Source organism: Argentina silus (genome assembly GCF_951799395.1).
Source record: "Argentina silus genome assembly, chromosome: 2".
In the NCBI taxonomy this organism is placed as follows: domain Eukaryota; kingdom Metazoa; phylum Chordata; class Actinopteri; order Argentiniformes; family Argentinidae; genus Argentina; species Argentina silus.
In genome coordinates this window covers 24,724,208-24,751,707 of record NC_139656.1, presented here as the reverse complement: position 1 = coordinate 24,751,707, position 27,500 = coordinate 24,724,208, and the positions used below count along the sequence as shown (strand labels likewise).

General features: G+C 49.9%; 1 protein-coding gene across 1 annotated transcript in view; it reads left to right on the top strand.

The window, feature by feature from the left end:
• The window catches only part of LOC310824976 (roundabout homolog 1-like), a gene marked incomplete at its 5' end in the record, with an annotated part of 127,997 nt that overhangs the window by 71,619 nt on the left and 28,878 nt on the right, over positions 1–27,500 (top strand). The window contains one exon of the mRNA XM_083697354.1: positions 27,301–27,458. Coding sequence (XP_083553480.1) covers positions 27,301–27,458 — 158 coding nt within the window. The remainder of the gene's footprint in view (positions 1–27,300; positions 27,459–27,500) is intronic.

Sequence of the window (27,500 nt, the reverse complement as noted above, 5' to 3'; positions counted from 1 at the left end):
CCTTTTCATTCTGCTCTCTCCAAAACCAATTACGTGTGCTACAAACAAATCACCTGATCAGACAAAATCATTAAGCTAGAGAGTGTTTCCCACTGCGCCGCCCGGCGTGTGTGTGTGTGCGTGTGTGTTTCTATGTCACCATGGGGAGTGTGGAACGATGAACGGATGGGAGGGTGACATAGGTGTGCGTGTGTGTGCGTGTGTGCGCATGTGTGTGCGAGTGTGTGCGTGTTTGTGTGTGTGTGTGTGTGTGTGTGTGTGTGTATGTCTGGCTGTTATGCTGTCGGAGACCATTTCCATATGTATGGACACAGGGCTAATTAAATCCACCAGCTTGCTCATTCAGCTCACTGATTGCCTGGCACCAAGTCAGAAACAGATTGGTGTGCGTATGTCTGTAAGGTAATAGACCAAGCCAGGGGAGGGTGTGTGTGTGTGTCTGTATGTAGCGTGTGTGTCTGTATGTATGTAGCGTGTGTGTTCGTGTGTGTCTGTGTCAGTGTCTGTGTCTGTGTGTCTGTGTCTTTGAGTGATGGAATGGAAAGGTGATGGGGACAGTGTACACTGTTAAGAGAGACCAAAACCTGGATGTTTGTTTGTGGTATGTAACTGACAACCTACAGGTACGGCAACTGAGGCTGTGTATGTGCCCTGTGTGGCCCCCTCCTAGGGGCTGATAGGGGGGGAGGCCCCTCTGTCACGCCAGGGAGAGAGCTTCTCCTCCCCGGGCCGGGAGACACAGCCATGCTGCTGCTAGTGTAATTGAAACAGAATGCCAGGCTGATCGTCTCTCCCTCACCCTCCAAGCGGTTCGTTCACTCAGACGTTTCTAGGTCCGTTCCCAAATGTAAACTATATATATATGTGTGCCCCCCCCCCCCCCCCCTCCTGGCTCACTCACAGCCCTTTTCCTGCTTGACAGCAGAAACAAATTATCATGTTAAGGGGGATGGCCTTAGCCTCACACTGCGCTGTGTGTGTGTGTGTGTCTATAGACTATGTGTGCGTGCTTGCGTGTAAATAAGATTGTCCATTCTTTCCATGTGGCTTTCCATGCATGAGTGTGTGGTGAGGGATGATATTATAGTCATTGTGCGTGCGTGCGTGCGTGCGTGCGTGCGTGCGTGCGTGCGTGCGTGCGCTTTCTCTGTGAGTAGGCTAATACATTTTCACATTGTGTGTGCGTCTGTTCATGTTGAAGGCATAATGTGTTTTTATGCATTTCAATGGCTGTAAATTGGTTGGTAGATTGTGTTTTATTTGTGTGTGTGTGTGTGTGTGTGTGTGTGTGTGTGTGTGTGCGCGTATGTGTGATTAGGCTGTGTACCTGCAGGTTGAGGGCTGATGTGTGTGTTTATTGGGAGAGAGGGTTAACAGGATGAAGATTTATTGTCGGGCAGGCCTGGCTGCGGTGCTCTCTCCACTCCACAGATAGATAAATAAATGTAAATTGGGTCCATTTGTCACTGCCAGGGGCTGCCTGAACTGTGGAGTACCTGGGCCAACATGACTGTGTCACTGTGCCAACATCAGGTCCTATCAGGTCCTATCACACCCCCTAGACACACACACACACACACACACACACACACACACACACACACACACACACACAGCGCTATCGGACCCCACCAGAGGAGAGAGCCAGGGAGGGTGGGAGGGTGGGGGCGGGCGGGGGGGGGTGAACTTTTGTTTGCGCACTGCTGTGTGTGTTTGTGTGTTTGCGCACCCGTGCTGCTTTGCAAGGTGTATGCATCAGTGACTTCTGCCCACTAATGAGTGTTCAGATGCTCCGCTTAATGATGATAGAAGACTGAAACCGAACCCCCGCAAGTGGTATACAGTAAATACACTCACTAAGGGCTCCAATTTGCATGGCAAAAAAGAGAGCAAAGTCAGCCATCTTTACTGTGACATTCCTGAGGCATAATACAATGGGGGGGTTTGAATAATGCAACTTGCGTTGGCATGATGGGCAAAAGACTGGTTGAATAATCGCTGTTTTCTCCAAAACATTGTTAAAGTTACACGTTACAATTAAAAATCACACTGTAGAGTGTTCTGAGTTGCTGAGGCATATTTTGCTCGATTCAGCACTATTTGCGGATGGATTAGGGAGTAGAGGAGAGAGAGGAGAGGGAGGTGCGGTCCTATGTGGTGTGTGGTATGGGGGGGAGAGAGAGAGAGAGAGAGAGAATTAACCATGGCTCTTTCACTGAAACTGGTCTTAAAGGACTTCATTCTCTCTCTCTCTGTCTCTCTCTGTCTCTGGTGTCATTGTTGGCAAGCAAAACACTCTCCTAATCTTCATAGGCCAAAGGTTCTAGCTTTGCATACAGTTGTTGGAGAACACCACTTGAAATTCCTTCTATCCACTCCAAAGAGCCCCAGTGACTTAGCAAAAGATATACCATGAACAGTATTTTGAGCGTGTCCCAGGGGGGGGGACCTTTTTGAATTTGTAGGCCCCTGCCGTGAGGTAACATTTACCAGTAGTTCACGTTAACACGATTTTTACACGGTTGTCTCCTCTCTCCGTGCAGCGTCTCTGGTTTTGATTTAGCCAAGTGGAGTATAAGGAGACATTTATGGACCTGAATGTTTAAGGACAAATGTTTTTTACCCCTGCTCTCTCTTTGGCTCTCTCTGAGCAGATGGTTTCGTCATGCGTTTCGGCGCCTGGCTTTCAAAGCATCAGACCTCAGTTCGTTTGTCATGACGGAGTAGTCTGTAATGTCCTCGCCATCATCGCGCTCATTTCTGTGTGTTAATGGACTTGATGTGATTCTCCTAACTAGGCTTCATACAGAGGGAGGGGTAAGGCAACCGGGCTGATTTATATATAGACGAGGACCATCTGTCTTTTGTGCCTTCATTTCTCTCGTGTTGATAATGAGCCGGAGCTGTTTTTACATCGGAGGAGGAGGGAATAAAAAAGCGGAGACAGAAGTGAAGCCACAGAGAGAGCAGCCGGGAGGTTTAGACCGGCATTCCTGAGACACTGGAGAAATGAGGAGAGAGAGAGAGAGAGAGAGAGAGGGAGAGAGATGGGGGGGGGGGGGGGGGTGGAACCGAGACCGCAACGTCAGCAGAGGAGAGGAGAGGAGGAGGGAAAAGAGGGAAAAAGAGAGGGAGAGCCATCAGAGGGAAATCTTAGCATGGGAGAGAGAGAGATGTTAGAGAGCGGTTGAAACAGAGAAGAGGAGCGGGAATAAAGGGATGTGGGAGGAGAGAGGGGCTGAGAGAGGACGAGAGCACCGCTGGAGAGAGACAAACACGGGGGGTTGGGAATGAAGGGAGAGGCAGAGAGAAGAGGGGGATTGAAGTAGGAGACAGGAAAACACTAGGGACAGTGTGTGTGTGTGTGTGTGTGTGTGTGTGTGTGTCTGTTTCTGTGTGTGTGTGTGTCTGTGTGTGTGTGTGTCTGTTTATGTGTGTGTGTGCGTGTGTTTGTCTGTGTGTGTGTGTGTGTGTGCGTGCATGCGTGTGTGTCTGTTTCTGTGTGTGTGTCTGTGTCTGTTTCTGTGTGTGTGTGTGTGTGTGTGTGTGTGTGTGTTTGTGTGGCTGCATGTTTGTGTTTGAGAGTGAGTACATTGGTGGGGGGCTGGTCAAAGTGCAGTGCTGGTGAAGAATTAGAGCAGCACAGATTGGCAGCATCTGTCCTTACTGTACACAGACACACACACACACACACACACACACACACACACACACACACACACACACACACAGCTGTAGCAGCTGCATTGGGTGTTTGGTGGGTCACATTTATAGAAAAGGAACCAATTAATAATCAGGGCACTATGCCGAGGAATCGGCTGGGAAGATCACTTCCCCTATGGGTGTTGATAAAAGAATGTGACATCTGAGTGCTTTCAGGATGTAGTCAGGGCCGGTGTACAGTATGTGAGTCAGTGAAACATTTGATTTAATATACTGGAGAAGGGTTGCCCACCTTCGGATGAGTCATAATGACAAGGCACTGTAGTCTCCATTCCTGTGGTGGGTAAATGATACTCCTCTCTTCATCAATCGAGTGTCTCCACGGAAACCGGGAGGGAAAAACACCTTGAGGCTAGCCCCAACGACACATCGGGCGGCCATGTTGACGGGAATGAAAACATTGACAGACGACTGTAAACAGCCTCCAGGGATGTGATTGTGTATCCAATCGTGTCTCTGTTGTAGGATGTACAGGATTAAAGAGAGAAGGGTTGGGTCGGTGGGGGAGGGGAGGGGAGGGAAGGGGTGGGGAGGGGGGGTTGCGGTTGGTTGGGAGGCAGGTGTGTCCTACCACAAGTATTACCAGTGTTTTTCTTCTCTAACACATCTTCCTGGAAGCGTGTCATTTAATTGCTGGGGTTTTTCAGTCATACTCCTCTCGCCCATTGGAATGTGTGAGGAATCCCATTTAAAGCCTGTGGTTGACCTTGACTTTTAAATGTAATTCAACATTACAGTGACAGAGATTAGCAGAGGTTGGAGAGGGGGTAACATAGACATTTGAATGACATATACATATATATATGCATATATTCTGGAAATGTCAACATTTCAGGGGGATTATAAAACACACGCATGATTATAAAACACACGCATGCACACACACACACACACACGTACATACACATAGCTGCATGTGCACACACACACACACACACACTTGGGAATGTCAGAATTCAAGCTTAAGCCAGTCCCAAACCGACCCTCCCCAAACGTGCACTCTTTGACCACAACTTCAAACAGAATTTGGTATCAGAAACAAGGCAGGCGAAACATCCAATATACATTTTTCATATTCACTTCTTTTTTTTCTTCTTCACACATCGTTTGTAGCTTACCACCTCCCCCCCCCCCCCCCCTCCCCCCCCCCTTCCCATACATATCCATAGACACCCTTGGAAAGAAAGATTACCCTATGGGCTGCTCTTTTAGACGTGCTTGCTGTACGATAATCAATTTGAAAGAGAGAGAGAGAGAGAGAGAGAGAGAGAGAGAGGTGAAATTATTCATCAGGGTCTCTCTGTATCAGGAGGGTGGAGGTGTGGGGGGAGGGGAGGGGAGGGGAGGAGGGCACCCTGAGATAATTAGAGGAAAAGACTGAGCTCTTGGAAAGAGAAAAAGAGAGAGAGAGAGCAAGAGAGAGAGAGAGAGAAACAGGGGGAGGGCGGAGGGGGAGATAGAGAAATAGGGGCAGAGATGATGAGGGGGGACGGGGACGGGGGGCACGGCTGGCAGAAGCAGGGTTTGTTGATACATTTGGAACACATTCTCAGGGTGCATTGCTGTTGACCTCAGCGGAGGGCTATGGCGACGTTCGGCTGCAGATTGACTGACAGTGTCAGCCGTTCTGCTGGTGGTGGACCACCTCTCACTTACACGCCTCGGCGCCTTTCCATCAGGCTCAGTGCGTGTGTGTGTGTGTGTGTGTGTGTGTGTGTGTGTGTGTGTGTGTGTAGAGGCATGAGACATACAGCTCTGTTAGAACTTGCCACGTTTGACCTTGCCCGACTCCCATTATATGTGTGTGTGTGTGTGTGTGTGTGTGTGTGTGTGTGTGTTTCTGTGTGTGTGTGTGTGTGTGTGTGTGTGTGTGTGTGTGTGTGTGTGTGTATGCATGTTATGGGGGAGGTGCATCAAGCTGCATATGCCCCTGTTCTTCTCCATAGGATCCCTACCTTGCCTTTTCCAACATTAGAATCCATTAGTTTGAAAGCCAGTCCTCTTCAGATCTTCCTTTTTCTTGTTCCCCCTCTACTCAAGATGTCAGTTAGAGAAGAGACATTGTTGATATTGGCTTCAGGAAGAAGCCAGAAACCACAGCAATATGAATGGTGTATATTTTGAGTAATAAACTGTAAAGTGAGGGTCTAATCTCAGGAGAGGTCTCCTCACAAAAGAGGTTGAGGACAGAAACCAGACACACACTGCAGAGGAAGGAGGCCTGGACAGGAGGGAGAAAGGAAACACAGTGAATAATGGGAGCCATGTGTCCTGTAGGAGGACACTTTGTCTTCATACTCTCTCTGGTCCCCCCTCTGTACATGGTGCTGTGTCCTCAGTGCGAGAAGGGAGATACACACACACACACACACACACACACACACGCATGCATGCGCACGCACGCACGCACGCACACCTCCTCCTGCCCATTGGGACCTCACTGCAGAGAGAGGGCGCTCCACACAGGTCGCCACGGCAACGCAGTTGCCTCTACCCCGAAGCCAAGAGGGCAGCCGCTGCAGAGAGGAGACACCCACCACGGGAGTTCTCTCTCTCCTCTCCTATACTCCTCCTCAATCACTCTCTCCCTGTCTCTGATTCTCAACCCTCAAATGATATATATATATACATATATACATATATACAGATAGATAGATAGATAGATAGATAGATAGATAGATAGATATAGATACAAATATATCTTATATTTCTATACAATATAAAATGTCATCTCATTCTAATAATGATAATGATACTACATCAAAGGCATATGGTGCTTTTCTAAGACCCATAGACGCTTCATACAAAGGAAGAAAAGTCCTCCGGTCCTCCCATCTCTCTCATTGTGGATGAACAGCCCTGTCTGATGCCTTGGCTGCATTGCATCTTTCAGATATCCTCTATGACCCTCCCTCTCAGTTTAAACATCCTCTATGACCCTCCCTCTCAGTTTAAATATCCTCTATGACCCTCCCTCTCAGTTTAAACATCCTCTATGACCCTCCCTCTCAGTTTAAATATCCTCTATGACCCTCCCTCTCAGTTTAAATATCCTCTATGACCCTCCCTCTCAGTTTAAACATCCTCTATGACCCTCCCTCTCAGTTTAAATATCCTCTATGACCCTCCCTCTCAGTTTAAACATCCTCTATGACCCTCCCTCTCAGTTTAAACATCCTCTATGACCCTCCCTCTCAGTTTAAACATCCTCTATGACCCTCCCTCTCATCCTCTATGACCCTCCCTCTCATCCTCTATGACCCTCCCTCTCAGTTTAAATGCGAAGCCTGAGGGTCTTGAGTATCTTATTAACAGGCTTGTCACCACAGCCTGCCTGCATCCTCATGGGCCCTTCCTCCTCCTCTTCTTCTTCTTCTTCTTCTTCTTCTTCTTCTTCTTCTTCCTCTTCTTTTTCTTCTGTCTTTTTCCACATTCCATCGCTACCCGCCCGCCTATGAATTATGAATATGAGCCGTTACCGCCGGAGTACCAGGGCTATTGAGTATTGAATAAGCAGTCCCGGCGTTTATGTGTTTTAGAGGCCACCATACACACATCTTGACAGGAGCCATTTTGCGGGGGAACTCGAGACGCTATTTAGTTTTCAGTCCCAGCGACAGACAGGCGTGAGTGGTGGAGGAGAGGAGAGAGAGAGAGAGAGAGAGGCGGAGCGGGGCGGGGTGGGGCGGGACGGGGTGACGAGTGAAGGGGGGGGGTGGGGGGTGGATATGGGGGGGGGAGACGTGACTCTGCACTGGGAGTGTGCTGTGGTTAGACAGGCCCAGAGGAGGAGGAGGAGAGGCAGGAGAGACTGAAAAGAGAGAGAGGAGAAAGAGAGGAGAGGAGACAAGGGAATCTCTCTCATGTGGCTCCAGTCTGTTCGGAGGGGGGGGGGGGGGGGGGGGGTTCAAGCTTCCTCCCACTTCAATGGGCTTCGGGGGTGGGTGAGCGGTTGGGGGGGGGGGGGCTTCTGATGCTGTGGTACAATCTACCCCCCCCCTCCTCCTGACTTAGTTCCCTCCCTCCCTCCCTCCCTCACCCATTCCTCCTCCTCCCTCCTGCTCCGGTGCAGCTCAGTCCAAACCCGACGGGGCTGCTCTCCATACACTAATACTGTGCCTGCATAGATATGTAATTACCAGACTCTGGGCTCCCGCTGAGCGGAGGAGAGAGGAAGCATAGATGTATAATTAGCAGACCCAAAAGCTCCCAGTGATAGATATGTTACTGTGAGGCCAGGCAGTTGTGTAAGTTATGAGCGTTCATCCAACGTTATGATGGAATCAATTAGGTTTCAGGACATCTAGTTCTGCTATTCTGGGATCCATTCACAGTCCTCAAGAACATTATTGGTATTCACCCATGTGTGTGCCGAGAAAATGGTTTCCTGCCCTGAAAATAATCGGTGTCGAATTTTCGTCGGGGAGTTTTCTTCGCGGAACTCATTTCCATTTATAAAGAGACAGAGAGAGAGAGAGAGAGAGAGAGAGAGAGTACAGTAACCACTGATAATCAGAATGTTTCAAACTAGCATACATTTTCCGCTGATGTGGCTGGAAGATTGCATTGTTTCAAGAGAGGCGCACCAGTGTGCTGTCAACCAGGGAAAATGATCAATTTACCACACAAAGATATTCATAGAGCCGTGCGCTCTGGAGAGAGAGCTCTGAATTATTAGCGATGTGTTTCTCCTGGAAGAAATTATGCCGATGAGATGAACACACACACACACACACACACACACACACACACACACACACACACACACACGCATACACGCGCACACACACACAGACACAGACACACATGCATACATGCGCACACACACACACACACACACACACACACACACACACACACACTCACACATAATCAAACACATCTGACATTAAGCCGCGACACCTCCTTTGGTGACCTTTCGCGTATCTCCTGTGAGAATGAGCCCTGTGATTCCCATCGAGGGATCGTCTGGGATAATGGATCCCCTGTTACCCTCATTCTGGCTGTCATCACGTAGGACACACTCAGCAACTCATGTGTGATGGTTTCAATGGTAGCCTGTGTGTGTGCGTGCGTGCGTGCGTGTGTGCGTGCGTGTGCGTGTGTGTGTGTGTTTTTATGTGTGTGCGCGTGTGTGTTTTTGTGTGTGTGCGCGTGCGTGCGTGTGTGTGTGTGTTTTTCTGTGTGTGTGTGTGTGTGTGTGTGTGTGTGTGTGTGTGTGCAAGGCTTTGTGCTGTGCTGCTGCTCTTAGCATTCTGTTATCAGTGCCTGTATCTGTGTCTGCTCTGTCTCTATCTGTCTTCAACATTGCTGCTAAGATAATTGGAATTTCCCCAGCCTTAATAATAACACGTCGTTATATTCCATTTCTTTATCTGACTGCATTGTTTGTGTTCATCAGTCAACTGTCTCACAGCGCAGAATGGAATACAATAGAACCAGACGATGCCAGCCAGAACAGCCAAAAGCTATCTAAAGCTAGCCAAAAGCTATCTAGAACTAGGCTAAAAGCTATCTCAAGCTAGCCAAAGGCTATCTAGAGCTAGCCAAAAGCTATTTGTCTCGTATGCTTTCTCCCATTGATTTATCCAAGCCTGGCTCTCCGCTGTACCCCCACTCTGCTGTTCCCCCAGCCCATACAGTAGCATCTTCCTGGGCCCAGCTTTGTGTCTGTCCCAGATTGATGACACGTGGAGGACTGTGACACCTCTGGGGGGCAGTAGAACGTGAAACACAGCAGGTGACATCCAGCACCTGGTGTGCGTGTGTGCGCGTGTGTGCGTGTGCGCGTGTGCGTGTGTGCCCGTGCCTGTGTGTGTGTGTGTGTGACAGAGTAAATATCCGTTGAGAGATGGCTCTGCCTTTTCCTCTGTCCCCTCTTGGGATTTCACTCTGCCATTTATAAAGCACTCCATATATCCAGTCCCAGTGCCTGTCTCTGGTCTCGTGCTGTTTTGATTCCATCATACACTGTATTCTCTTTGTCTCTTTGTTTCACTCTCTTTGTTTCTGTATCTCTACCTGTTTCTCTGTCTCCCCCTCTTTACCTCCCTTTTGTGTTTGTTTCCTCACGCCCCACCCTCCTCATCCTTTCCTCCTCCTCTTCCTCCTCCTCCTCCTCCTCTCCCTCTTCCTCTCCCTCCTCCTCCTCTCCCTCCTCCTCCTCCTCCTCCTCCTCCTCCCTCTCCACCATTGCTTCTCTCTGTGACCCCAGACCACCTCTCCTGGGTTTCATTCTGTATGTTTTTATCTACCTCTCCATACTCTTTTGTCTTGCTCTCGCAAACAAAGGACAGGTAGGAAACAATGCACACTTTCCACATCAACTCGACCTTACAAAGAGATAGAGAGCCCTCAGTAGGAATAATATGCACACAGCCTGCGGTTCCCTTCTCTCCTGTGGGGGTAGACAGTTCATTCAGTATGCTTATTTAAATCTTGGCCCGGGCCCGGCCAGCCCAGATCCAGTCTGTTGCCGCTGGGCGCTTTTATGCTCTAATGAAGGTTCGGCGAGGTCAGATCGTCTATGGTTATTTTGCATACATGTTTTTCTTTTTTTTTAAAGGTTCCTTTGTTTTGTACTTAACAAAGCCCACACAAGTATTTTCTCTCTCTCTCTCTCTCTCTCTCTCTCTCTCTCTCTCTCCTTCTCTCCCTCTCGCCAGAGAGTGCTGTTCACACACATAAACATCCAAGAAAATGGTAGCCAACAGCTGTAAAACTGGTGAAAACCCTGGAAAATATGCTTTAGAGGTCTCTGCATGAATATGCTTGTTCACACCAACTCTCCCTCTTTCTCTCTCTCTCTCCCTACCTCTTTCTCTCTCCCTCCCTCTCTCTCTCTCTCCCTCTCTCCCTCTCTCTCTCACTCTCTCTCTCTCCGTTATTTTTTTTACCCACATTTTATCCTCTTGTTAATGCTCCCAATTACTCTCCCAAATAGTACCAGCGCTGTGCCGTATGGCGCGCTTATTGAAATGGTAATGGCGCCATCTCAAAGTGCTGCTCTTTCATTCACGGGGCTCTAAGTGGATTTATTCATGACAATTTACCGCTCTCACGCCGGATTATTCTAATGAGGGGGTTAAGGGGTGGCGCGTGCGTTGGCCTTTCTCTGCTTTGATGCAGGGAGCTCTGGGTCCTGTGGGGCCCCCGCCATGTTTTCCGGTCCCCTGCCAGGGGAGGCCGGTGAAAGGTAGACATCGGGGGGGGCGGGGTGGGGGGCTCATTGTAATGCACGGAATGGAACGAGGAAAGGTGTCAAACCACCATTCCGTGCATTGCAATGAGCCCGTCTTGCGCGGAATGGTATCAAACACATTCTTTTTTCAGAGGCCAGAGAGAGAGAGAGAAGAAAACATCAACATCTTCTTTCAAACTAACTCTACTGCAGAATATCCGCCTGCTTTTCCTCTCTCAAGGGCATCGTCTCCCAGAACCAAGCCGCTGCTTCTTTTCTATTACTTGGCAGCGACTCGGTATGAAAACCGCAAGAACATTCACCCGCTCACCAACCAACTGCCCCCCCCCCCCTCCTGGCCCCCCTCCTGGTCCCCCTCCAGGTCCCCCTCCTGGTCTCCCCCCTCTCTGTGTACCGTTCCTCATTCCGTTCCATGCATTACAATGAGCCTGTCCTCCGATGTCGACCTCCACCCAGCCACACACAAGCCACTTCCGCTCAGGCACTAGATGAGTTCTGAATACACATACGCTATACCACACAACTCTACCAACACCAGGACTCCTTTGTTTCAACCAACAAGCTCAACACGATGGGACTTCTAAGTGGTCAGCGCTCAGGTAAGAATTCTAAAACGACCGAGGCTATCGCGGTTGAGCGGCGAAGCTCGCGTCTCGTCTCAGCGTGAGAGAACACGCTTCCTCTTCTGCGCGTCTCCGCAGGATCCCGTGTCCTCCTGTGGCTCAGTTTTTAGAGCATGGAGCTAATGATGCTGAGGTTGAGGGTTCGATTCCCGCTGGGACCATTTATACTGAAACGCGTGCACTCACTACGATGTAAGGCGCTTTGGATAAAAGCGTCAGCTCAATGGCATATATCATTATTATTATTATGACGTCCCTCAGATAGCCATCAGCACTCTCTCGTATGTAGGTCACTGTGCCCCTAGCTCACCGTACCTGTCTGGTACTCACTGTCAAGCCTCTCACCAGTGGCCATATCCTCTTGTAATTCCTCCCTCTCTGTCTCATGTTTCTCTCTCTCTTCCCAGCCATGGTTGAGGTAGCTGCCACACTTTCCCCATCATCACTCATCACCGTACACAGCAGTGTGAGGTTGGTGGAGGGTTGGTTTGATACATTCCTCATTCCATTCCATCCGTGTACTGGGGAGCTCCGTCCTCCGATTTCTCCCTCCACCACCAGCCTCCCCCCTGGTACACATGCAGGAATCCAGTGCTTGTGTGCAGTAATCAAAGACAGAGGGTAGAAGGCAGGCCTGTGTGCTGTTATCGTACCCAGGGAGATACACACTCTGTGTGGGCAGAGGGTCATGCAGGCAGGCAGGCTGGCAGGCAGGCTGTGGATGTGCTAGTCGAGCCTGTTGGCGCTTGTAACTGTTTCATGCCAGTGCTTTAGTTCAGGGTCCACAGTGAGGACAAGTAGCTTTGATATAGGGGCATGATGATGTATCTGTGTGTGCGTGTGTGCGTGTGTGCATGTGTGCGTGCGTGTGCGTGTAGTGTGTGTGTGTGTGTGTGTGTGTGTGCGTGCGTGTGTACGCACGGGTGTGCGCGTGTGTGTGTGTGTGTAACAACAGAGGGAGCTTGTTCTCCCTCGCTGAGGCAGAGGACACAGATTGAGGGAGGGAGGGAGACCGGGGGGTGGGAGGGGGTGGGGTGGATGGAGAGAGGCTGGGAGGGGGGTACAGGGAGGGCGGTAGGTTGGTGAGCGGGTGAATGTTCCTGTGGTTTTCATCCCAAGTCGCTGCCAAGTAATTGAAAAGAAGCAGCGGCTTGGTTCTGGGAGACGATGCCCTTGAGAGAGGAAAAGCAGGCGGATGTTCTGCAGTAGAGTTAGTTTGAAATAAAAATGGTCTCTTTTTAAAAAAAATAAAGTTTTATTTCTCCACTCTCTGGCCTGGGAGGAGGAAGGGAGACAGAGAGAAATAATGGCTGAGATAAAGGGAACAGACAAGACATTGTGTTTGAGCAGTGTGTGCTCCTGTCAGATCCATTACGGGGACTTGTGACTGGGCGGCCCATGCGGCAGGGTATCTGCAATTGGGTAATAAGAGCTCTCTCTCTCACTGCTCTTTCTCTCTCTCTCTCTCGCTCTCTTTCTCTTTCTCTCTCACTGCTCTCCCTCTCTCCCCTTCTTTCTCTCTCCCTCTCTTTCTGCCCCGTGGAAGCCCAACAGAGGCTGGAACAAGCTATTTAAATGTTATTTTTGCACGTGAGGTCCTCGGTGTGTAGAGAGGCCATCCAGCGGAGCGTAGTGGACAGGGATGGGTTGTCTCTGTCAGGAAGGCAGGCTGACCTGTGGGCTGAGCTGTAACAGGGTCAGAGTGGACACAAAGTACAGTCCCAACCTCCACTGAAGACGCTCTCCCTTGTCTCTCGTCTCTCTCTCTTTGCAGACAGCAGAGCCCCTGTTGAATGAATGATGCATCGACCAATTGCAGCCTAAACACTGTGACTGTATTTCTGTTTGTCTGGAGTCAGTCAATTTGTCTGCCTGTCTGCCTGTCTGTCTGTCTGTCTGTCTGTTTTCCTGTCTGTCTGTCTGTCTGTCTGTCTGTCTGTCTGTCTGTCTGTCTGTCTGTCTGTCTGCCTGTCTGTCTGCCTGTCTACTGTATACTGTAGCCTTCTCCCTTTTGGCTCTTTGCCTCTCTTCATCCTCTCAGACACACTTTGTCTACGGCCTTGTCTGCGTCTCCTACTCTGCATTCTGAGTGCCGGTACCGTCCTGGAGAGCTCATCAGTCATCCATTGTGTGTGTGTGTGTGTGTGTGTGTGTGTGTGTGTGTGTGTGTGTCTCATAACATGCTGTGTGTAGAAGGAGCTCTTTCAGTCCGCCTGGCCTCGGCACCTCTCCGACTCTGCTCAGAACAGAAGGTTGCACTAGGCAACGGGGACACTGTGGAAAAGGGACATTTATCCAGCTACAGGACTACAGCTCCTCCATATGGGCAACAGTGGAGGCCGGGTGGAGGTAGACATCGGAGGACAGGCTCATTGTAATGTGTGGAGCGGGAATGAGGAACGGTATCCAACACCGGTGTGTTTGTTACCGTTCCTTGTTCCGTTCCGTGCATTGCAATGAGTCCTCCGATGTCTACCTCCACCCGGCCTCCTCCCCCTGATGGGAAAATCATATGGGAGTAATCTCTGGATTGTAGAAACATGGTCTCCCTCTGGAAAAACAAAAAAACAAAAAAAACAAGTTCAGGTTATATTGAGCCCTAGGCCTGCATCTGTCAAAGTGATTTTATACAAGGCGTCTGGCTGCAACCTAAGCCCACTACTATCACTCTATCGAGTTTCCAAGCACACAGTCTGTATTTCACACCGCGCGCGCACGTGCGTGATGCGTGCGTGTGCGTGTGTGTGATTTAGTGATGGCTCAGGTTATCAAGACAATGCCAGCTCCGGTTTCAGCTCCTTCACACCTGAAAAGCTCTTTACCGCAGAGACCAGCTGACATGATACCACATCCCCCCTGAGGGGAGTGAAGGCGTGCTCGCTCTGTGTGTCCTCGCCGGCTCTCCGTCCTCACCTCACCGGCTCGCTCAGTGTGGCTGCCACAGGTGGACTCCATTGTGTGTCAGAGCAGGTGTGCCTGGGGGCCTCCTCAGAGACCTATGGGGGCCTGTCTCAACCACAGAGATGGATCTGCAGGTGGGTCTGCTACAGAATGGAGAGAAGGAGAAGAAAGACTTGCATTGAAAGAGGGGAGTGAATAGGGGTGTATAGAGAAGCGGAGGAATGACTGGTTGGTAAACAGAACATGGCAGCAATGAGTGGAACCTTTCTTTTTCATTTTCAATTTCCTGAACAGTTTATTTGTGTGTGTGTGTGTCTGCCTGTGTGTGCGTGTGTGTGTGCGTGCGTGTGCGTGTGTGCGTGTCAGAGTGCGTGTGTGCGTGTCAGAGTGTGTGTGTGTGTGTGTGTCAGAGTGTGTTTCCCTATGTTATTGTTTGAAGAGCCCTCACAGTGCTCTGTGTGGCCATGTTGCTGTTATCTCTTCTTATTTGTGCATTTCCCACTACCTCAAAGCCAACCGGAGGCATCTTCCCTGTGTTCCTTCGCCAGAGGCCGCCTGTAGCACCCTCCTGTTTACACACAAACTAATCATAACAAAGGACAGTTTGGCGATCTGCATCGCACGCTGCCCCTATGGCGGCCACCAGCATGCTGTCACAGGACTCTCTGCCCTCCATGGACTACAATGTAGCTTTATTCACAAGCTCACCTTATCGCTTGTTCCGTTGTCATGTATCGCTTAGTCTGTTGTCAACGCCAAACGCAAGCACAGAGGGCCTCTCTGGTCTGGTCTGGTCTGGTCTGTCTCTCTCCCCCATCAAAGTACTCGTACAAGTTCTGCATATCAAAGCGTTAGGCCTTCTTTGGGAGTTTTCTTTTTTTCCAAATTATACATTGAAGTGTGCTGTATACGGCATCTGCCTGGAATGGAAAATGCAATATTGAGCCTCCCGGCCCTGTGTGGGTGATAAATATATAGATCTCCAGGGACAGCCTGTGTGTTGGCATGACGCAGTACAGTAGCAGTCGACTCTAGCTTTTACTGCCTACTGCTCCTGCTCTCCGAGGAAATGACGATAAGTTATGTGTGGGAATGTTTTCACAGAAAACAGTAGCAAAGAAACCTATAAAACAAAAGTGCAATGTGGGTGTGTGTGCCTATGTGCGTGCGTGTGTGTGTGTGTGTGTGTGTGTGTGTGTGTGTGTGTGTGTGTGTGTGTGTGTGTGTGTGCGCGCCTGTGTGTGTATATGTAGTGTGTGTGTGTGTCTTCTACTCCATACACATCCCTCCCTCTCTTATTGATAACAATCTCTACAATCCGTAAGCGTTGTCAGGAGTATTAGGTCTTCAGTCATCCTGGCATTTTAAATGGTGATTTTATGACGACTCCCATATATATCAGAGCAGAAGATCCCCTCTCCTCAAACCATCCATCTTTCTCCCCCTCATGCCTCTCCTTGATGACAGCCAGGGATGTATTTTGGCAGATATATGAGTGGGTATTTAGAGGGGTATTGGTCTTTGGATATTCCTAAACAGAGAAACCCAACCGTGGAAACCGGTTGAGTGTCGTCGCCCCCCCCCCCCCCATCTCTCTCTCTGTTCACTCCTCTATTCTCTCCTTCCATCCAAACTCCTTCTTTTGTTTTCTGTTCTTCCAACAGCACGCTATGGGGAGGTTATCGGCAGGGTGAAATCTAAGCAGCCATAACGAAAGTACTAAAGTATGAGAGATGTGCTGTATTATAATATCCCATCTGCTCTCTCTCTCTCTCTCTCTCTCTCTCTCTCTCTCTCTCTCTCTCTCTCTCTCTCTCTCTCTCTCTCCACTGAGTCCATGTCTTAACACAGCCATAACTGGATCCAGTTACTCTACAGGTCTTCACATTAGAACACTGATGTAATGCCAGATTTTTCCTCTTTCACAGAACACTGCCAGCGCCCTGCCCTAATCTTCCACGCTCTCTCTCTCTCTCTCTCTCTCTCTCTCACACACACACACCCACACACTATCTCTCTCACTTTCTCTCCCTCTATCCCTCCCTCTCTCTCTCTCCTCTCCTGTCCATCACTCTGGTCTTCTCTCTCTGTTGTCTTGTGTAGAGCTGTGGCATCTTCCCCAGTGCAGAGCTGGATGAGTGGAGGAGATGAAAGCGTGGGTTACACAACCCTTTTTAGCTGGCTTTAATGTCTCCCCATCGCTGACGCTCCACACACACACATCAGGGGGATTAGAGTGTCAGGAAGGCCAGACATACAGGGGCTGATGAGGCAGCTTGGAGATTTGCTATGGTTCATCTGTACGTACGCGCGTACATTACGACACACACACATGCACACACACACACACACACGCACGCATGCGCACATGCACGCATGCACACACACATGCACGCACACACACGCACGCGTGCTCATACACACACACACACAGACGCACGCACGCACGCACACGCACGCACACACGCACACACACACACCCTGTCATGGCAATGAACAAAAAATCCCAAAAATCCTCTCAGATGTGTCGGGCATGTATGGTCTGTGCCCCTTCACATTCTCTGTCGTCTCAAGCTGGACGTTCTAGAGGAGAGCTCGTCCTTAGCTGTCACACTGGGAACGATATGGAACCAATAGAGCCTTTGAGCTGGGTTGACTTTCTAATGGATTTAAGGATGTGTGAGGAGGCCAATGTGGAGGCCTGGGTTTCGCCTGTCTCTCCCCCTCATCTCTGCTCACCACAACTGACTCCTGCAGAGGGGAGTTGCCTACTGCTGGGAGAGAGAGAGAGAGGGAGGGAGAGAGAGGGAGAGAGAGAGAGAGAGAGAGAGGAGGGGACACATAAAGAGACAGAGACAGGAAGGAGTTAGAGAGAGAGAGAGAAAGGAGAGGCAGTTAGAGATTTGAGGGAAGGGGGGGGAACTAGTTCACTGCCAGAATAACCGGGGGCTTTAGCTCTGTGAGTGCACACCGGCGCTGAGTTAAGCAGCTTTCTGAACATCAGCTGGATTTATAGACGTGTGTGCAACATGTGTTTGCCCAGGGACTCTCTTTTTTTTCGGGGGGGTGTTTGTAAGTCAAACAGCCCACGGAGGATGTAGAGAAATTTCTGTTGCCCTTAGAAACAGTTTGGAACAGCATTTTGTATGCATACATGTGTGTGTGTGTTGTGTAGTCCCTACGGGGGTCTTTATGAGTCTGGGATAATCCATGCATGCTTATTTGTATGTGCTCTATCTCTGTTTTATTGGATTTACTTCACCCCCAGTTCACATCATGCTGGTTCCATGGGCTTGATGCCTGCTGGGGAGGCCTGGTGTGTGTGTGTATGTCTGTGTGTAGTGTGTGTGTGTGTGTGTGTGTGTGTGTGTGTATGTGTGTGTGTGAGGTGTGTGTGGAGCAGCTGCATCTCCTGAAGCGCTCTCTCTCCCCAGAGCCCCCTGTTAAGAGAGCATGGAGGAGGGAGAGAGAGATGGATGGAGGTAGAGATGGAGAACGGGGGGAGGAAGAGGTCAAGAGAGAGATTGTGAGAAAAGGGAGGATTTCAGCTCTGTTGGGACTTTAGACATATCTGGATTCTGAGGTTAAGGTGGGATATTATATCCATATATGCAGGTCTTTTTACAATACCAAGCCCTAGGATATTTTCATATTACCAGGCAGGGTTAGGTCTGAGCTGAAATGAATATATTTGAAGAACTTTTTTCCTGTGGTTTTTTTTTTTTGGGAGGGGGGGGGGGGGTTCACTAGTGGAATATATGCCCTGCCAGTGTCCTATCCTAGTTGAAGGAGTACCATGGAACACTCTCCAAAACCATAATATCAGGGTCTGCCAGAGCATAATCTCTCTCTCTAACTTCCTCTGCTTCCCTCCCTTTGCGGTATGGTGTGGTGATGACTTGCATAAGCCATAATAACACGCCGCAGCCCCCCCCTGCCCCCCCCCCCCGCCGATCACCACAGCCAAACCAGAAGGCACCAGGGGAGCGCCATTAGACCAAGCAAAGCTTCCATGCCCATGCTCTATTTCTGAAATCACATGCTGACCCACACCGATTTCTGCTGATGCTTTAATAAGCAGAAAAAAAGAAGTTGGAGTACGCAGTATGTTCACATGATAAAGAAATATGGACTGTTTAAACAAAACACTGAATACATGACGTGAGATACCGTAAACAATTACTGTTTATAGACTGGAAAACACAGTGGAGTGTAAAGTGGAGTGGACTTACATAGTTGAGTGAAATATTGTGTTATCGTTAAGCATACAAAATATGTTTTTGTAGTGTCGACACATTTCAGTTCTCGGACTCCCCCCCCCCCACACATCCCCCGTGGGCTATTTGACTTACAACCCCCACTCCCCCCGGCATTGGGCCATGCCAACAGGTCTGTGTTCTGTCATAAAAAAATGGAAGTGGCAAAGTAGTGAATGGAAGTGTAGAGTCAATGATTTGTTTTTCTTCCTCATACAGTACATGTATATTTGTAATAAAGCGGTGGTTTTAGTGTGCCCTCTGAGGGAGGAAACAGGCCAGCTGTGCTGAGAGGCTGTGAAGGGTGGGATTGTTTGGCCAACCTTGGTCATACCTATGGTAATGCAGTCTCCCTGTCCCTGCAGGCAGGGGTTAGTTCTGGGGGTCCACGTCCCTCTAGGCTTTCTATTGAAGGAGGTGTGGGTACATAGAGAGGAAAGGAGGGTGGGGGTGGTAGTGGGGTGGTGGGGGGGTGGAGGTGGGGGGGGGGGGGTGTACTGAAGTTTCGGGGGCCCAGGGTTGACATTCCTCTCTTGGCCAAAGTGCTCCCTTTCCGCTGGCCCTGGCTGCCTCTCCACAGCCCTCCAATTAAAAAAGAGTCTGTTTATTTAAACGTGGAGGTGCCAAGTCTGTCAAAAAGTCTACCCACTAGCCGAGCACTCCTCAGGACCTGATGAGAAGGGTTTTTCAGAGAAAATAAACATGTGCAGATCAATGGGTCGTCTGTGTGTGTGTGCGTCTGTGTGCGCCCATGTGTGTGCATACGTGTGTGTGTGTGTGTGTGTCCCCGTGCGTGTGTGTGTGTGAGAGCGGGCAGAGAGAGGGTGGGGAGGTTAATGTCGAGTACTACGTCTGGTTTCCAGGGGAACAGGAGATAGGCTGCTGATGGTTTTGGGCTCCACTTCAGTCAGCTTGTGAACTGCCATAGGCCCTCCCCCTCCCGGTGTTGATTGGCACTGTGACCGGTGGCACCATGCCATCACCAACTGGTGCAGCACGGTGCAATACAGGGAAGCCATCTGCTATTGGGACACAGCGGCACGACGGTACTAGAGACGGAACGCTGCAGACAGAGGGGGGAAGTGAGCCTGTGCTCTCTGGTGGAAGCTTCCGTGATTCTAACCAGTAGGGTGGCAAAATGATCTTATTAGAAGTTGGCTTGTGTTGGAGAACAGAACAGATTGTGTTTCTGGTCCAAGTGACTCACCTCTCGGTGTCACCTCTCCGGTTAGTTGAAGTCACCTTTGTATGACTGAACATGGGCAGACAGCTGGGGGAGAGTTGTAGGTCATTGTCTCCGCGGTTCACCGCGCTGCTCAAACAACGGCGCGTCATTTGGACAAGGACTACTGTGTCGTCGGACCGATATCTCTCAGCCTGGAAGAGGATAGCTTGTGTATGGAAATACAATTCTGCTTGATGATGCCAAATGTTCACCCCCCCACCCCGTAGTTCTCTGAGGTCTCATGACCAGCAGGTGTGTGTGTGTGTGTGTGTGTGTGTGAGAGTGAGTGAGTGAGTGAGTGAGTGAGTGAGTGAGTGAGTGAGTGAGTGAGTGAGTGAGTGAGTGAGTGAGTGAGTGTGTGTGTATGTGTGTGTGTGTGTGCTCTTTACGGTAGCTTGTACTCTTGGGGGGGAAGCCCATTCATTTTTAAAGGAATCTCTCTCTGGCTGACTGCCCATGCTATGACATGTCTGCCTGAGGTCCTGACAGGTTCCCAGTGAGTGTCCTGGCCCTGTGAACCCCAACTCTGTTGTCGTGACATCCCACGGTCTGCACTCCTAGCGCCTACAGCGCAGAGCGCTGGTACCACACCCTTCGTTTGGCAGCTACTGGATGTTTTACCATAGTAATAGTGTAGTATTACAGTCGCTATTTAGGTTCATCGCTGCAATGATAATGACGGTGATGAAGAGGATGACGACAATGATGATGATGATGATGATGATCTCCCTGCAGAGGTTGCGTCTGCCTTGCTGTCTAATCATACATTACGAGTGGACACGAACAAACAACATTTTCCCACAGGAGGTCTGCGTTTAAAAAAAAAGAAAAAAAAAGACGAAGAAGAAGAAGAAGAAAAACAGGATGAAGACAAAATGGGAGGGAAGAGCGCAGGATTAGCTTTGGCTTGTGGTTACCCGGGCAGGCAGGCAGCCCCTCTGGCAAACACATGCTCTGATGATGCAGTGGGATTGAGAGAGGGGCTCAGCGTGCCCCTTGTCTGTGGGCTTCAGTGTGCCCCCCCTGCTGCGGGCCTTGTGTAGGGAGGATTACTGGTGCTCTGCTGTGGTGCTTGTAGCTGGATCCTTAGGCTGCAGGCTGGGCAGGCAGGGCAGGCTGGGCAGGCTGGGCAGGCTGGGCTCCATCGGGCCCCAGCAGTCAGACACCGTCAGATCCAGGGTTAAAGCACCGTGGCCAGGGGCTTCTCCTTTGAAGTGGGCTGTGTGGGATTCTGAGCTGGAGGGAGGGATCAGATGGAGAGAGAGAGAGAGAGGGGGGGGGGGGGGAGGAGGAGGAGGGGGAGGGGGAGGGAGCAGGAGGTGCAGGGCTCAGCGGACAGGCCTGCAGGCTAGCTGGATAGCTTCAATATGGGAGCACTCGCAGGAGCTGTACGCCAAACGTCACTGAGCTCTCCCTCTGCTCTCTTTCCATCTGTCTCTTCCTCCCTTCTCTCTCTCTTCCTCTCTCTTTTCTCTCTCTCTCTCTCTCTCTCCCTCTGCTCTCTTTCCATCTGTCTCTCCCTCCCTTCTCTCTCTCTTCCTCTCTCTTCTTCTCTCTCTCTCTCTCTCTCTCTCTCTCTACTGTCTCTCCATCTGTCTTCTCCCTTCTCTCCCGCTCTCTACACCCCCCCCCCCCCCCCCCACACACACACACACACACACACTCCATATTTCTGCATGCCGAGAGAGGTCCCTGTATGGATCCCTGCTGGTTTGGGGGGATTTAGGGGCAGACAGCGGTGTCAGTTACACTGTTTCAAGGAAGGAGACTGTCAGGATTAGCTTACCAAAAAACGAGGAGAAGAGGAATTACATGGGGCTGATGGATGAGAGAGAGAGAGAGACAATGTAAACGGAGAGGGAGGAAGTGGAGACGGGTGAGAAAGAGGGGGAGGGAAACTATTTGAGCAGATTGTGTTTTCGCGTGTTTGTGTGCGTGTGTTTGTGTGTGTGTGTGTTTTTGTATATGTGTGTCTGTGTGTGTGTGTGTGTGTGTGGTGTGTGTGTGTGGTGTGTTTGTGTATGTGTGTGTGTGTCTGTGTGTGTGTGTGTGGTGTGTGCGGTGTGTGCGTGTGTGTGAATGTGTGTTTGTGCGTATGAACTGTGTACACACAGTCGCCTCTAAATTATCCACTGAAATAGCACATCGTGTTCCTCGCAACTAAACAGCAATACTTCAAGCACATGTTCCAGGTTGTTTGTGTGCGAAACACTACATAATTTTTACGACACTCGAAACACTACCAGACTTCTCACACACCAAGCGTGTTCTCATGGTCCCATATTTTCCTGTGTAGAGTAACTGCAGCCATGTTTTTGTGTCCCACAAGGAATGCCTTTTATCATGTGACATGGGATGAAGGGAGGGGGGGGGGGGGGGGGGGGGGGGGGATGTCGGGGAGGGGGGGAGGTGGGGGGGGGGGGGCTGGCTCAGACAGCTGTTTCCCATCAGCCCCTAGTCAGTCAGCTGCAGGACTGCAGACTGTAGTCATCCAGTCTTATCCCTGCTCTGCGGTTCAGAAGGGGAGCCAGGGTTTAGCAGATGAGAGAGAGCGAACCCCCCCCCCCCCCCCCCCCCCCCCCCCACCCCATTCCACCCCAGCCCCCCCCCCCCCCCCCCCCCCGAAAAAAAGAGAGCGGGGCCCGAAAATGCCTTCCAATTAGAGGGGTCATCCCAATTTGTTCTCCCATGTCCGTGCCATGCTCATCGGGCGTCTTCGCCCACCCTCCTGCCCCTGTGTGCGACGTGCAAATCCAGCGAGAGGCCTGAGAGGGCCGGGGCCATCTGGGAGTGATTACCGCTGTTGTATTTTCTCATTGTTTTCTCGTCTGCTCTCTCTCTCTTTCTCTCTCTCTCTCTCTCTCTCCCTCTCTGTCGCTCGGGCTCTGGTCGGCTCAGCTCTCCTCGTTGGCGGAGATCCCCTGGCCTGTTCAGGATTTAAGCCCTGTGTTATTTATGACTGGTAATGCTTGGCAGCAGTCACTGGTGTGCAGGCCGCCAAATTAGCACAATTTACCCGCCTCATCAGAAGCAGGAGTCTGCTCAGCGATACGGAAAGAGAGAGATTTTAATCTTTGCTCTGTCGCTCTCTCTCTCTGCTCTCTCTCTCTCTCTTTCTCTCTCACTTTCGTTCTCGCTGGCTCTCTCTCTCTCTCTGTTTCTCTCTCCTTCTATCTATCTCTTTCCCTCTCTCTCTCTTTTTCTCTGTCTTCTTTCCCTCTCTGCCCCCCCATTCCTCTCTCTCTCTCTCTCTCTCTCTCTCTCGCCCTCTCTATCTCTTTCTCCCTCCTCTCTTGTTATCCCATAGCCTCCATTTGTCCCCCTCTTTCTCTCTCTCTCTCTCTATCTCTCTCTCTCTCTCTCTCTCTTTTTTGCCCAGTTATTCCCCTGCGTCTCATCTTCTCTAATTTCTAATTTAACCACGGCTCCAGCTAGCGTGTAAAGACCTAAGATTACAACCAGTCTACTTATTGACGGAGACGAAACGACAATTTTGGAGCATGTTAGCGGGGTTCTGGAGTGTTCTGCCACTAATCACATCTCTCCTCCTCGTGATGCTGGGAGCTGGCGGTGGAGACAGGAAGGGTTTGTCTGTGGTCAAGCCCCTGACCAGAAAAAAAAGGCCTATTCTGCCTGCCTGGTCTGGTGCAGATGTGAGTTTTCTTTGTCTCCGGTTCAGCCCGTGGCTCTCAGCCCCTCTCAGAACAGTACAGTCCACGAGTTCTAGAACTGCGGTAGTGGTAGTTTTCCATTTCCTCCTCCTCCTCCTCCTCTTCCTTCTCCACGGCCTAGCTCACTCTGTCTCTCCTGTCTGGGGCGGCGGTGTGGTAGCGACGTGCCGTCTTCATTACTGTCACAGGCATCAGGACAGACAGGAGCTGGGTTCTAATTTGACGTCTCAGCAGCTGGTCTCAATATCCCTCATTCACAAAAAAAGTTGAAAGTATATACAGTACAGGGGTAGGAGAAAGAGAGAGAGAGAGAGAGAGAGAGAGAGAGAGAGAAATGCCCTTGACTTGCCATGAGAGCTAGCATCTGTTGGTGACAGAGCTCCCTTTTTTGAAAAGGCAGCCTTGTAGTGAGTTGTGTGATGAATGGGGAGGGGTTGGGGTAGAAGTGAAAGGGCTTCACGGGGCGCTGATCCTCAGACCAGAAAGAAGTTGCAGCTTCAAAAGCCTATAAAGCCTCTCGGTCACTGTCCTGCTCAGCTCTGTGCATACTGTAGCGAAGCATTGATCAAAGCTGTTTGCATGGATTTTTTTTTTTTCCATAGATACAAACTGTTTGTTCTGGTTAGTGGCTAGGAATAGTTCTCAGGCTGCTCCTGATTATTTCTCGCTCCTTTGCTGCCTCTCCCTCCATCTTTCCCTCCCTCCCTCCCTCCCTCCCTCCTCCATACCTCTATCCCTCCCTCTGTTTTTCTAGCATCACTCTGTCTCTCTCTTTACTTTCCTACTAGTTGTGATTGTGTGAGGTTAAGCCTGGAAATCTCTGTCCCACAGTGCTTTGGCTCCATGCGAAGAGGAGTGTGTGTCTAGCTGTGTTGTGTGTGTGTGTGTGTGTGTGTGTGTGTGTGTGTGTGTGTGTGTGTGTGTGTGTGTGTGTGTGTGTGTGTGTGTGCGTGTAGATTCTCCAGCTTCCTAACAGGATTACGGCTCCCCTGTGTGGTGGAACAGACTTAAGCATGATCAACACATACAGCCCACCCTAGAGTGTGTGTGTGGGGGGAGGCGGGGTGGGGGGGGGGGGGACACAGGCAGAGACAGAGGGAGGGAGTGGAACAAAGTTAGAGACCGGTGGGGAGGAAATGATGGGTAGAGAGCCAGGCAGACAGACAGAGGATGTGAGTCGACTTTGTGGTTTGAAAGGGATGCAGCTCAAGAATGCCAACTGAGATAGAGTGAGGGTCAGCGGTGGCGTTAGCTCCTCAAAGCTAACGAGCCTCTTCCCCCCAGCTGGATGGCTGCATTCTACAGAGAACAAGACTCAGAGGCGTCAGGCAAGATTATAATAAGACCATTTATAGTCCTCAAGTATTCCACCAAGGACAATTCAGAAGCCCAACTTCCATTAGCAATTGTCATACCTTCAGGTAAACAAACTATTCAGCGTGACTCATATTTACATAATTACGATGTCACATGCGTCGGTGCAGGATTGTGGCTTCTTTCAGTACAATATAACATGCAGCTGTGACAGAGCTTCATCATTGTGTTGTCGTGATAAGGCTGTAACATCGTTAAGAACCTGAGAAAGTATGCAAATGACATTCCTATCCAAATGTCAGGGCCCTTCTGCGATCACTCCGATTTGCATCAGGGAAGGCTGGTGGAGGTAGAAATCGGAGGACGGGGCTCATTGTCATGCATGAAACGGAAAGGGGAATGGTATGAAACACACGTGTCTGACACAGTTCCTCATTCCATACCATGCATTACAAAGAGCCCGTCCTCCGATTTCTCCCTCCACCAGCCTCCCCCTGATTTGCATACAGTGCTAGTTGTTTGCATGGACTCGCTTACACTGTTTTTGATATATGCGCCTGTAATCAACTCCAACTGAAACACAGTATTTAAAATGGGTCTGTTTGTCACAAAAGGGGAACAGGCGGGTAGTGTACAGTATGTTAGGTATGACATAGGTTAGGTAGGTTAGCTAAGACGTTAAAGTTTCTAGGACCCCCCCCCCCCAGAAATGTGGGAGAGCAGGCAGGATTCATGAATTGACTGAAAAGACATGATTCATTTTGTTTTGTGTTTGCACACAAATTCAACGTAGACAGACATTTTCTCGCCAGATATAATGCAGTGTAATGTCATGCCTTGGCAGCGGAATGAAATTGAATATAGCACATGGTAATGAAATGCAGGATACAATGCAATGTGGTGTAATGTGATCTATGCAGTGAAATGTTCTGTCATGTAATCTGGTTTGGTGAAACAGAAGAGATTACATGCTGGTGGGGTCGGGTCTGGGATGGGGGGGGGGGGCGGCACTGAGGGACCCCGCAATCCATGTGTTGGGAATAGTATGAAATGAGCTGCGGAGAAGAGAAGAGGGACGAGGAATTTATGTCGCCCCAGGACGTTAGCCCGTACGTTCATCCAGAACAGGCTGGGAAGACGATCACTAGCTGTACCATCCAAACCACTCTGTGATTGACTGAAATGGCCTGGACTGAGATGACTGATCTCTCCCTTCTCCTCAGTAGGGATCTCTTAGCTGGGTTAGAGTCATCTGTGAACTCATTCTCCACGCAAATCAGCGTTCTAAATGTCATCAGGAGCAGATGGCTGTCATCTCTCCCTGGCAAACTCATTGTCTCTCTCGCTCTCTCTCGCTCTCTCTCTCTCTCTCTGTCTCTCTCTCTCTCTCTCTCTCTCTCTCTCGTCTAAATAGAGCCTCACAGAAATGCATCATTCCTTCATCACTCCTCTCCAAAGCTATATATCCTGTGTGTGTGTCTGTGTCTGGTGGTGTTATTGCTGTATGATACATTGCCTCGTTGCGCTAATGGTCGTTAAGCCCTTTGAAGACGTCGAGGGCCTGTTTTTTTTTGCTTTTTAACTAGCTTCTTGCGAAATCTCATCCAATATCTGCTGAAAGGTGTTTGATGCGCAAACAAGGCAAAGAAACATTAACTGGCGGGCGGTGGTGTTGCTGTCTGGATGCTTACCCCACACTTCAAACAGGCTTTCCTAGGAGTTGTAAAATATGATTGTAATGCAAATGTTTGCCTGTGCGCTCCTTCCCCGGAGGGCTGCCTGGAGAGTGACAGTTGAGAGACGGTTGGGAGATCTGGGAGGGTGCTGCAGCAGTATTACTCAGACACTTTAAATATATATATATTACACTCACTGAGCACTTTATTAGGAACACTATACTAATACTGGGTAGGGCCTCCCATGAAACCAGTTTCAGATGACTTTTGCTTTGTGACATGGTGCATTATCATGCTGGATGTAGTCATTAGAAGATGGGTAAATTGTGGCCATGAAGGGATGCACATGGTCAGCAACAATACTCAAATAGGCTGTGGCATTCAAGCGATGATTAATTGGTATTAACGGACCCAAAGTGTGCCAAGAAAACATTCCCCACACCATGACGGCCTTAACTCTCCATCTCACCTGCACAGCCAGAGTCTGGTCTTGAATATTCAGCTTGTGTATCCCCGAAACATTTGCTCAATGCCATTCAGTCAGATATAATTTTTTATATATTGATATATTATTTTAAATATTAACATTTATATCATATTTTATAGACTGCCATATATTTTTCAGACTAACCTGCCAGGTCCTCATTACAGGTCCTTATTAACCCTTTCCTCTCTCTCTGTCTCTCTCTTCCCTCTCTCCTATCCCAAAGTCCTGCGTGAGGACTTCAGACAGAATCCGGCCGATGTGATGCTGGCGATGGGCGAGCCTGCCGTGCTGGAGTGCCAGCCCCCCCGGGGCCACCCGGAGCCCACCATCTCCTGGAGGAAAGACGGTATCAACATAGATGACCGGGACGAGCGCATCACGGTAAGACGCCACGCTCCCCACCCCCACACCCCCCAAAAAAAG